The sequence below is a fragment of the Diabrotica virgifera genome, chromosome 3 (genome assembly GCF_917563875.1).
Source record: "Diabrotica virgifera virgifera chromosome 3, PGI_DIABVI_V3a".
NCBI classification, from domain to species: domain Eukaryota; kingdom Metazoa; phylum Arthropoda; class Insecta; order Coleoptera; family Chrysomelidae; genus Diabrotica; species Diabrotica virgifera.
In genome coordinates this window covers 170,731,189-170,743,560 of record NC_065445.1, presented here as the reverse complement: position 1 = coordinate 170,743,560, position 12,372 = coordinate 170,731,189, and the positions used below count along the sequence as shown (strand labels likewise).

The following is a 12,372-nucleotide window of genomic DNA, read 5'->3' as shown; positions in this document are numbered from 1 at the left end:
TTTAACCCCTCACTAGAATTTAAATGAATCGATTTTCTTCTACAATACCTTTTATTATCATGTTATTTCTATATTCAAAAAGTTGAATGAGTTTAAAATGAATGGTATTTGAAAAACAAATAGATGAAGTCATTGAGCGCATTTCTAAATTTTCTTAAATTTCTTCCTTTTTCTCTATGTAACTTGAAAACGATAAGGGATGCAGTGATGAGAAACCAAAATAAATTATATCAATATAAATTTGATCTTATAATTTGATCTTATTTTTTTTCAAAAACCATTCATTTTAAACCTGTTCAACTTTTTGAACATAGAAATAACACTATAGTAAAAGTTATTGTAGAAGAAAAAACGATGCATTTAAATTCTGGTGGATAAGGGGTTGAATATATTTACTTCTCATTTTTCCTTAAAATACATTAGTCATCAATTTTTTTTGTACCATATCTCGCTTTGTTTAAATCTAACCGACATTTAACTGTGCTCGTTTTAAAGGCATTTTCGAGCACTACAAAAGGTATTTGTAGCATTATACATCGAAAATCTAACGTTCCTCTATTATTTCAAGTTGAATACACCGATTTGAGGATGCACCAAAAAACAAACTCTTTCACCTACCATATCGCTTTTTGTATTTGTATAGTTTTTTAGTTAGATGCATAGTTTTTGAGATATTCGCAAAAACCGTTCGAAAAGGTTTCATTTTTCAATGAAAATGGCCAATTTTCTACTACGCATAACTCAAAAAGTATTGAGTTCTCAAAAAAAGTATGGAACAGCTTTTGCTTAGAAATAGGTTCTCTAGTCACTTCTGTGGTTATTTTGACCAACAAATTTTCCACCCCCCAAGAAAAAAGCGTCATATTATATAGGGTAGGCTTTGTTTCTTGAGCTATTTCCTACTTACTGTGAAAATATATCAAGTAAATCGATGTAGTAGGATGGAATTTGGAGCCAAATACACTCATTAACTGCCCTACATCCGTACCTCAGAACAAAAGTGTCACAAAATATAAATTTACATGAGAGGGAAAATAAAAATTCTTTTCAGTGTTTTGTTACATGTTCAAATTAATACATTAAATTTTTTTTAGCAAATTCTTATAAATGTGAATAATCATCATTATTTCTTTTGTTACTAAAAAGAAAATTTTGTTAATATTACGGTTTTTGGAAAAAATGGATATTATGGTCTGCTATGATCGCGCTTATACAGTGTGAGAGAGGACACACGAAATTATAGCAAAATTTTTATTTACTGATTTATTAATACCCAATTAATTTATTTATTATACCCAATTTTATTTACTTTAAGATTTTTTTTATTTCCGGTTCAACCGAAAGCCATATTTTGGGTAAAATTTATTGTGATAATAGATAATAAAGTACTGCCAAATTTAAAATTTTAATTCCTATTACAGAGGGAGTTACGGGCACTCGAATATTTTTTTATAAAAAATTCATAACTTATATCCTATGGGGAGTTAGAAAATCTAACTAATATCATTCAATTAACCGATAGGTTATCAAAAATATTATGTCAAAAAATGAACAAATGCCTTGGAGATATTTTTGAGAAAATCTAGTTTAAAGTTTTGTCAAATTTTGACGCCATAAATATAGGCAACCCATAACTTTATCTGAAAAACAATAATATTCTTCTTATAGCCCCATATTTAGGCTATATAACGACCTTTTCAAATTAAACTTCTATTAAATAAGTTTTTAGATAGGTAAGGAAATGTGACGGGTGGGCGGTCGGCCCTATTGGCCGCCATTTTGAATTTGGAAATGTCAAATTCCGTATTTCTATTCACCTATCGATGAGCTAACTTTGCATTAAGTTTCATTTATTTCAGCCAAAATTGGGCCCTATATAACCTCCCTATTTTGGGCCCCCTATATGAGATTTATTTGAAAAGCTTAGTTTCCCGACAAAATTCATTTAAAATTACTCATACCGAATTTCATCGACATCGGTCCAGTACATACATACGTACATACGTAATACATTATATTTCCGACATGTTTTTTTATTTGATTTCTAGACCCATGGACACTCAAAATGTCAAGTAAAAGTGAAATCTGAAAATATTTTTTTGCATGATCCTTTAAATTTATTTTACTACGTATGTAGTACGATAAAGTAAAACACTAATTATTTACATAATGTATGTATTACTACACGTAAAAAGCATGTCTTTTAACTGTTAATAGAAACAATATTTTAGAAATATTAGCTACGAGATCAGTTGAGATATATATAAAATATTTAAAATTCTCTGTATTTGTTGTTAAAAACCTATTCGCGGTGTGCAAGTACTTGGAAGGGGAAACGAGAAACGACCCTGCGCGAGTCGCGGAGAAATATTGCAACGATCTTAAATTCATATTCAACGATTCATATTGTCAATTGAAATTGTCAAATTGACGTATATTTCATACCTTCTGTCAATGAAGCAGAAAAATTATATATTGCTCCACAATATTGATATGATATGCAATATTATATAAAGGTAAATTTAATTAATTTTATTTTGCTTGCAGTACTGCATTTTAATAACTAATTTTATTTACTACATACAATTGTTGACGTTTTCATAACATAACCTGAATCTTATTTTATCTTCTTATTATTTTTTTGGACTATGGCCTTGACAATTATCCAGTAACCAGGACTAATATAATTGACCAATATAATTAAAAGTGCGAATTTTAGTATAGAGCGTAGAAATAGGGGTCGCTTTGCCGAACTTGCACGGTCCCAATATATTCAAAGCACTTGCGGCACCTCAAGATGTAAACGTAGAACAAAAATATTTTGTAGTTTTATTGTATACATGAAAAGGCAACTTTTGAGTGCTATTAGAAAGTTCTTTGATAAAAAAAAATTATTTTCCTATCGTTTCAGTTCACACTAACACCCACAGCTCGAATAATTCCATTTTACTTTTTTGAATTAGGAATATTAAAATCAAATGTACTTAAAAAGATTAATAAGTGACCGTCATGGAAAAGTTTCCAAACAACAGAAACGTATGATCAAACTTCATAAAAGACTATTTGCCACTACAAATAGCTACTACGAAGTTGTACTTTATTTGTACAGTATTTGTATTTTACAGATAGTCCAGGGTAATAAGGTTTTTTCCATGACACTTGAACTAACAGCCAGGGTACTGAAGCGTTTTTTCGACAGGTAATACCTATAAGAGCAAATTGTAACTATTTCCTGCGTAGGATCTGGCGGCCATTTTTATTTATAAACAATTAAGTGTCAAAAAATGACATTTTTCACTTTTATTTTCAAATCAATGGAAAACAGGGAAACTTATGGTTTTTTTAGTACAAATATCTTAGAGATTATGGAAAAAGCTTTAAAATGACGTATTACAAAGTTTGATATACTCATTTATTGTTAGTATATGTAATTGCGAAAAAAGGTCGGAATTGCAAAAAAAAAAAATATTTGTGCAAAAACTGTTGTAAAAATTTGTGTACAGCTTTGAAATGTTTGTCAAATGAGGGTTCTTTCGTGCTTAATATGTGATAAAAATTTCAAAGCGATTCATTAAATTTTTTAAATTTTATTCAAATTGTTTATCCCAGAGAGCATTTTTTTTTGCAATAACATAAGTCGGAAAAAAAATGACGTTAGAACCATTCCACAGGTTACAAATTAAAGTGCATGAGCTATATTTTTAACTTTGTTTAAAAAAAGTGAACAAAAAATGAATTTATTAGTAATAAATAATTATGCAAAAGTATCGTAAATCTTTCCTTCAAAACTTTTTATTTTGTTATATAAGAAATTATATCTATTTATTATAATTTTTTATCAATTATGATATAAATAACATTACTTGGTAGTTGTACTCTTAAAACAGGGTAAAAATGTTAATTTTTTTGGAAAAAGCTATTCAAAAAGTTTATAAAGAAAAATTGACGATACCTTTGCATAATTATTTATTACTAATAAATGCATTTTTTATTCACTTTTTTAAACCACATTGAACATGTAGCTCATGCTCATTCATTTGACACCTGTGGAATGGTTCTAGCGTCATTTTTTTTCTGACTTATGTTATTGCAAAAAAAATGCTCTCTGGGATAAACAATTTGAATAAAATTTAAACAATTGAATGAATCGTCTTGAAATTTTTATCACGTATTAAGCACTAAAGAACCCTTATTTGACAAAAATTTCAAAGCTCTATACTAATTTTTACAACAGTTATTGCGAAAATAATTTTTTTTGCATTTCCGACCTTTTTTCGCAATTATATTAACAATAAATGAGTATATCAAACTTTGTAATACGTCATTTTAAAGCTTTTTCCATAATCTCGAAGATATTTGTACTGTTTCACTGTTTTCCGTTGATTTGAAAAAAAAAACGGAAAAATGACATTTTCGACAGTTAATTGTTTATAAATAAAAATGGCCGCCAGATCCTACGCAGGAAATAGTTACAATTTGTTCCTATAGGTATTACCTGTCGAAAAAACGCTTCAGTACCCTGGCTGCTGAAGTGTCACGAACAGGGTATATTTTTGTCTTATTACCCTGGCCTAAGATGAGAAACCAGAATTACGACTATTTGTACATCTTGAAATGTGTCTCTACACAAAAACTGTTTTGCACCACATAATTCATAGGAAGTAATATTTTTTGTCTAATGAACCTTTTTTTTAGTTTTGAATAAGTACAGATGTGATTTATTAGTCCCACAAATTAACAATAATGGGACATATCTTTCGAAGTATACACAAGGACACGCAATAATGTAAAAAAAATCAGATGCTTTGTTAGGTATTATTGTTCTGAAGCTATTTCTTTGTGGCGTTTAAGCAATTTACTATTCTAATTGGGAAATAAGCCACAAATTAAATTAAAAAATTATTTTATTGACGGTTCGACTTCTACTTCGAAGGTAGTTATCGAAATACAAAATATTATTAAAATAATCAAATTTTGTTGCTTAGTAAAAAAATTTTTCTAATAATTTAATCTGACTCATTTATATCGGCAATTCAGACATATATTATATATTTTAAAGTAGAAGAGTTTAAAATGATATTTCCAATATTTATGAGTTGAGTTCCTGGGACGACTTTACTGAAAGATAGTTCATTCGATTACATGAAATCAACTTCAACTTAAGCATATCCGTCAGAAAAATCATAGCATGTGATTTGTCTTGAAAAAGACAACCACATGCAATGGTGGCAGTAAAATTCTCGTATTAGTGATTCCATAGTAAATTAGGTATCCTGATGTCAACAAATATCATTAAAGTTAATGCTTAAAAAGTTACATGTTTTTTCGAGTCAATGAAACCCATAACGAAAGGGTTAAAACTTACATTATTTAGGCCCGACTTTAACACCTTAGATGCTTGTTCCACAATTATTTTGCAGTCGCTACATCGTGACCCATTGGAAAATGAAGCACCTGTAAAAGATAACAGACTGCGATAAGAATATCATCACTCTAAGGCATAGAAATATTCTACACTTTTGTAAATGGAGGTTTATTATTTCAGGCTTTGTCCTATATTGCTTTTTATGAAAAACAAAAGAAAAGTTAGTTTCTATGGTCATTATTATTCTACTTTTATTTTCTATCAGAAGTACCTATTCAGTTATTAACCTTCCGCAACTAACATAGGTTTTCTGAACATTAAAGCTAACATCGGGTCTCAGAGACCGACATAAAAAAAATGTTTCCATTGACACACTTTCAAGCGTATGATTGTGTTTACTTCCTGAAGGAGTAAAATTAAACATTTTTGATACCTATTTTTAAATTATTAAACCTCTCTAACATTAGCAAAGTACCAAAGAAAATAAAACAATCACATAACATCTGATTTGTCAAAAACAAGCTCAATATTTCCATTGCTGTTTTCTTGTACCTAGGTTCACGTTTTACTCCTGGCAATTGGGTTACTAAATTATCAGCACTTGTTTGCTCGGTCTTTCGTTAATCTAAATATTTTTTTCATCGAGTAGATCATGGGTCCAACATGGGTCTCTGAGACAAGATTTACCGATAATTGCATAATTAGTTGACACTGAAGACTCAAACTTCAACACTAAAAACAGGCATCTAAATCAGGCAGCTACTGATGGCGGCGAAGATTCATAACGAACAATTTGGATATAATTGTAAAAACTCTAACTGGTCGGTCTAACAGACCCAATGTTAGTTACGGAAGGTTAAAAATATTTTTTAATACAACCTGGCTTTTATAGTTCGGCCGATATGTGGAACAATTGTGCATTTAATGATAGAAGCAAATAATTTGGACCACATATACTATAAATAAAAAGGTTCAAATTTAGATATCCATCAAGGCCATCTCAGATTTTGCCTTTTACAAAAATGGCGGGTATTCAAAATGGCGGCTATACATAATATGTGCTAATAGCACGATAAATTTCGAACTAAAAGTCCGATTTTAACGAAATTTGATATGTAGATTCCTTTTTTGATTTATAAGATCGAGTTTGTGAATCAGAAGAATTGATTTACCGAAAGTTAGGTTTTTCCTTGTTTTTTTGTGTAAAAATTTTTTTCCTTTTAAATTTTTTCACCCTGTATATAATATTTTTTCAAAAAGATGTTACCTCCATTGAAAAGAGCGTAAATATGTTCTTTTGGAAATTTTTGAAATGTTTAATTACGGTAATTACCATTTAAAAGATGCATAACGTGTCTTTACATGTATTTCTTGTGGCAAAACCTAACATGGCTTTTTATGAGCATATCGTTCTGTAAACATACACACTTTGAAGCAAGTCTATGTTAGGTAAATGTTTGTATTGAAAATTATAAATTATTGTGGGCCGACGAGAAGTCACATAATAATTCCCAAGAGGAGGTCGGTGGGGAAATTTCAACAGCCGCAAAATGCCTAAAGAAGTAGTGTAAAAGGAGCCTAAATTGAAGTAATTTGATCATAATACTTTATAATAGTAATAGTAATAGTAATTTATAATACCCTGTGGGAGTTTTTTTTCAGTTCTTCTATCAGGCGCGGAACCCTGCGAATGGGGATGCTTTCTGGGTGTTCGTGGCACCAATACCCAGAGGGTAGCAGAGATACTTGCCGTGGAACAAAAACTGACACCTGGCAGTAAGTATAAAATGCAAACCCATTAATATGGTGAATAATGATTTATGTTTAGGATCGCTGCCTGGGGATTGCCAGGGCACGTCTGGAGCCGGCGCTGGACGTGACAGCATGCGGGACGTCGGTGGCAGGGTGTTGAGGAGGCGGGCCCCTGTCACACAAACAGCTACAACCCAACAACAACAACCACCAGAAGTGATCCAAACAACAACAAGAGCTCCACTCGCTGAAGGTTCTGCGCTGGAACATCAGCCGGCGCTCACTCAAGCGGGACGACCGAGACAGCGTATGAAATGGACTGTGTCCATGAACGAAAATATCCTGCGCTTTTACTATAAGGTGACAAACCTCGGTCAAGAAGCAATCGGCTACCGACAACAACTGTATGCCGAATTTTGCACGGGGTACCCAAATATTCAAATATCTGAACAACGAGTAGCAGACAAATACCGGGTAATCATCAGAAATAATCTTATCCCTGAGACTAGACGCGATGAGATCAAAAGCGAAGTCGAAAGGGAGATTAATAACCAAGAGCTATTTGTGGATCAAGTCCCTAACGAAATACATGAGCAGATTCCCGAGCCTGTCATACAAGAAACTCGACCTGAGAACACCCATGAGAACAAGGAGTTGCACGATACTCTGTTAAACGAAATGGCACGAGCCGTACAAGAGTTTAGTGGAACAAGCCCACTTAGCAGACCACCGCTACCAAGAATAAACTCTTGTAAGAAACCAGGTGCGCTGTTACAAATTATGAACACTGAAGTCCTAACCAATTATGTCGTAGAAGCTCAAATATTGGAGTATTTGCATATGATGATCTATTGTGCAGCAACATCTATTGCTAATGTAATGGGCGTTAAGATCAAAACACGACGGGGTACTAACAACGGAAGGACTGGTGACAGAATTGCACCTTGGAAAAAACGTCTACAAAGAAAAATTGAATCGTTGCGAAGGGATATTGGTCAAATAAAGAAATATATTCGAGGAAAAACGAGTAGAAAATTAATTAGAAGTGCTGAAGAAATAATGCGAAATACTCCGAGACACTCACAGCATGATCCAGAAAACCACACAGCTGAACATTGCCTAGACAAATTAAAACAAAAACTCTCCGTTTATTCAGGCCGTCTAAGGAGATACAAAGTCAGTAACAACCGAAAATACGACAACATACTCTTTGAGCATTCAGAGAAGGCGTTTTATAGGAAACTTAACTCCACTGTAGAAAATGAAAATAAAGTATACCCAAGTCAAGAAGAAATTCATGAATTTTGGAGAAACCAACTTTCAACGCCAGCTACTCATAAGAACAATGTTGGATGGATTGAAGGCACGACGAAAAACTGTCAACATTACAATAATATTCCTTACGAACCTTTCACCACTGAAGAAGTCTCGAGTACTATCAAAGAGCTTCACAACTGGAAATCTCCAGGCTCGGACGGAGTCCAAGACTTCTGGCTAAAGAAGTTTTACATTTTGAAGCCGAGATTTGATATAAGGTACGAATACACTATTAGCATAATCCTCAAAGGTGTTTGTTAACCCTGTTCGCAGCAAGTAATTGCAGCACCGTTAATTATTGTTATTTCAACAGATGGTTTGCTAATTTTAGTAGGTAAAATTTTTTCAAAACGAGCCTATAAGTCAGCCTTTGTTCGAGTTCTTAGATTGCCCAACTTAGAGAGTGCTGGAGGATTAGCTTGGTTCTCGTGTTTAAATAATAATCCGTTAGTTAAATAATAATTCTCGTTAGTAATAAATTAATAAATAATAATAAATAATCGTCCAAGTCTCCATTACGTGATTGTAATGCAATATACAATCTCGAAAACAAAGGGAACTCATTCTTCATTGGTATCATCTGTAGCTGCTTATTTGATTTCTCACGAGGTGGCTGACGGCTGAGGAGGTTCCGATTTGTAGGTACGTTTTATCGGCTCTCATATTGGTTTAGTTTTATTGATAAGCCTCTCGCTTATATAATGCATACTACTTAATTTCAATTATTTCAATATTTAACAATGTGTCTTCAACTGCCATCTGTACAATACCTCTACTGTCAAGTACCCGTACATCAGAGCCATTTTCGCTGAATGGGTTTCCTAGATTTTGCGTTACACTAGTAAGTTAATGACTTGATACCCTTCACAAAAGCCGTCTGAGTATGCTTTTCAGCTTCATGATGACGTTGATCTTTTTAGACTTGCTTAAATGTAGTTTTACAAAAAAATATGCTCATAAGAAGCCATGTTAAGTTTCAGCCATAAGAAGCCATGTTAAATTTTGTCCTGAAGAAATACATGCAGAGATAGGTTATGCATTTATTGCTTAAATGGTAATTAACGTAAATAAAAAGTTCGCTTTTCAATGGGGGTATCATCTTTTTAAAAAAATATTATATACAGGGTGAAAAATTTTGAAGGAAATAAATATATTTTTACATAAAAAATAAGGAAAAACATAACTTACGGTAAACCGATTCCTCCGGTTCACAAACTCGACCTTGTAAATCAAAAAAGGAATCTATATACCAAATTTGGTTAAAATCGGACTTTTAGTTTGAAAGTTATCGTGCTATTAGGCATATATATATTTTTTAAAGGCAAAATCTGAGATGGCCTCATATCTGAATTTGAACCTTTATATGTGTATAGTATATATTTATGGTCCAAATAATATACTTCTATCATTAAATGCACAATTCTGATAATATTTGCATGAGTCTGCCGCACTATTACTATTTATTGTTGTTTAGTATTTTTTCTTATAAGAAGTGCTACTACTATTGAAAATATTTATGAAACTCCGTATGATAATATAGTAACAAAATGTTGATTATGTATATTAGATGGACCAGCGATTTAAAATTTTATATTTTTAACATTGCCAATTGTACAGTTTCTGAGATATATGGATAATATGCGTATTTTTACGATAATATGGGTAATAGGACCACTCGTATATTTTACTATCTTTTGATATAGTTTTTATATTATGGGCCATTCCACGAACATACGCCTGTTTTGGATTACTTCGACAACGAATATTTTACTGTGCAACATAAGAAGTACGAAAGTAAATGGCGCTAATAATTATTCCCATAAACAACAATGTAATTTGCAATTTACTTTCGTTCTTCTTATTTTGCACAGTAAAATATTCGTTGTCGAAGTAATCCAAAACAGGCGTATGTTCGTGGAATAGGGTATATCGCCGATGTAACATATAATGCGTTAATGGCTAATATACACCAGGAATATGCGTAAATTTGGAAAACATTTTTATATTGTAATAATTAATATTAATGTATATACCGAAAGCATATAAAAAAAATTAAAGTTTTTAAACAGAACTCCATTCTGAATGAAAATGCATTTAAGACTTTTTTAATTAATCGTTGGCTATCGTTTATTAATCTGTCTCTTCTAAAATTTCGTTTTTCAGTTCCTGGATAGTCTGTGACCTATTTATATAGCGTTTGCGTGTTAAATAAGTCCATAAAAATAATCCATAATTTGATAAAGCCGGAGATCTTTCTGACCATTCGATAGCCCCTACTCTTCAAATCCCATGGTTTGGAAATATATTTTCGAGAAACTCACGAACGCCTAGAAGATCACGAGAAGCTGCTCCATCTTGCTGAAACCAAATTGATCCATTCACGAGATGAGGATTTATATAATCAGAAAAGACTCTGGATAATTCTGCAATTAACTCTAACAATTCTAAAAATGCCCAGTATCCTTTACCTGATACCTTTATCCCAAAAATAATGTAAAATTAATAATGGTATTGTTGGACATAATTTTTGGGATATAACTACAATATTTATAGGCAGGGTGTAACAAAAATGCAGGTCATAAATTAAATCACTTATTCTGGAACCAAAAATAGTTCGACTGATAGTACAAATATGCACATAAAAAAAGTTACAGCCCTTTGAAGTTACAAAATGAAAATCGTTTTTTTTTCAATATATCGAAAACTAATAGAGCTTTTTAATTTTAAATGGACATGTGTCATTATTATGGTAGGAACATCTTACAAAAAAATAACAGTGACATTTGTACACACCATAAAAGTTTTATGAGGTTTTGTTCCCTTAAACCCCCCAAACTTTTGTGTACGTACCAATTAAATTATTATTGTGATACGGTTAGCTAAACACAATGTTTCTAAAATTTATTCCCTCCTAGTATTTTTTTGATAAGCCAGTTTTTATCGAGATGCAGCTTCATTTTTAATATGTTTACATACAAATTTTATGGGGATTTTGTTCTTTAAACCCCCCAAATGTTTGGGTACATTCCAATTAAACTATTATTGTGGTACCATTAGTTACCTAAACAAGGTATTTTAAAAAAAATTGCCTTTTAGTATTTTTTCGATAAGCCACATTAATACAAATATTCAGAATATTCAGTGGTGGATTCAACAAATATTCAAAATATCTCGATAAACAGTGGCTTATCAAAAAAGTACTAGGAGGCAAAACAGTTTTAAAAATATTGTGTTTAACTAATGGCACTAAAATAATAATTTAATTGGAACGTATACAAATTTTTTGGGGGGATTAAGGGAACAAAACCCCCATAAAATTTTTATTTGGTTCAGAAATTTCACTATAATTTGTTTTTTAAGATGTTCCTGCCATAAGAATGCCACATGTCCATTTTCAATAAAAAATATCTACGAGTTTTCGATGTATAAAAAAAATAAATTTTTATTTTGTAACTTCAAAGGGCTGTAACTTTTTTATGTGCACATTTGTAATATAAAGTAAGTAAGGTTCAATTGATCTATTTTTGGTCCAAGAATATGTGATTTAATTTATGACTTGCATTTTTGTTACACCTTGTATTATCGACTTGTCAACAGGTAGGTAGTTGAGTGGGTAAAACACGATGCGAAATTATTCGGTACGCTTATCACAATTTATTTGAGATATTAGTGTGAAATATTTTGTAACTAACAGACATAGTGAAATCAATTAAGTTAATTTCAATGTACTATTACAAAACGAACAAAAACTGAGTCTGAAAGTAATATTTAGACTTAAAAATAACAAAGACAACAGAAAACTGTAAGATTATGTTAAAAAATAATGTACGAATATGAAAGCAATGTAACAACAATAAAACAACAGTAAGACTTAAAATTCGTACAGACAACTGGGAAAAGCACTTCTCCAACTTTTGTAAAATAAAGAAATGATGTGA

The 12,372-nt window shown here is 31.5% G+C and overlaps 1 protein-coding gene across 1 annotated transcript in view; it reads right to left on the bottom strand.

Moving 5' to 3' along the window:
* The window catches only part of LOC114336200 (uncharacterized), a 56,671-nt gene that overhangs the window by 17,099 nt on the left and 27,200 nt on the right, over window positions 1-12,372 (bottom strand). Inside the window, exon 3 of the mRNA XM_028286532.2 lies at window positions 5,366-5,454. Coding sequence (XP_028142333.1) covers window positions 5,366-5,454 — 89 coding nt within the window. The remainder of the gene's footprint in view (window positions 1-5,365; window positions 5,455-12,372) is intronic.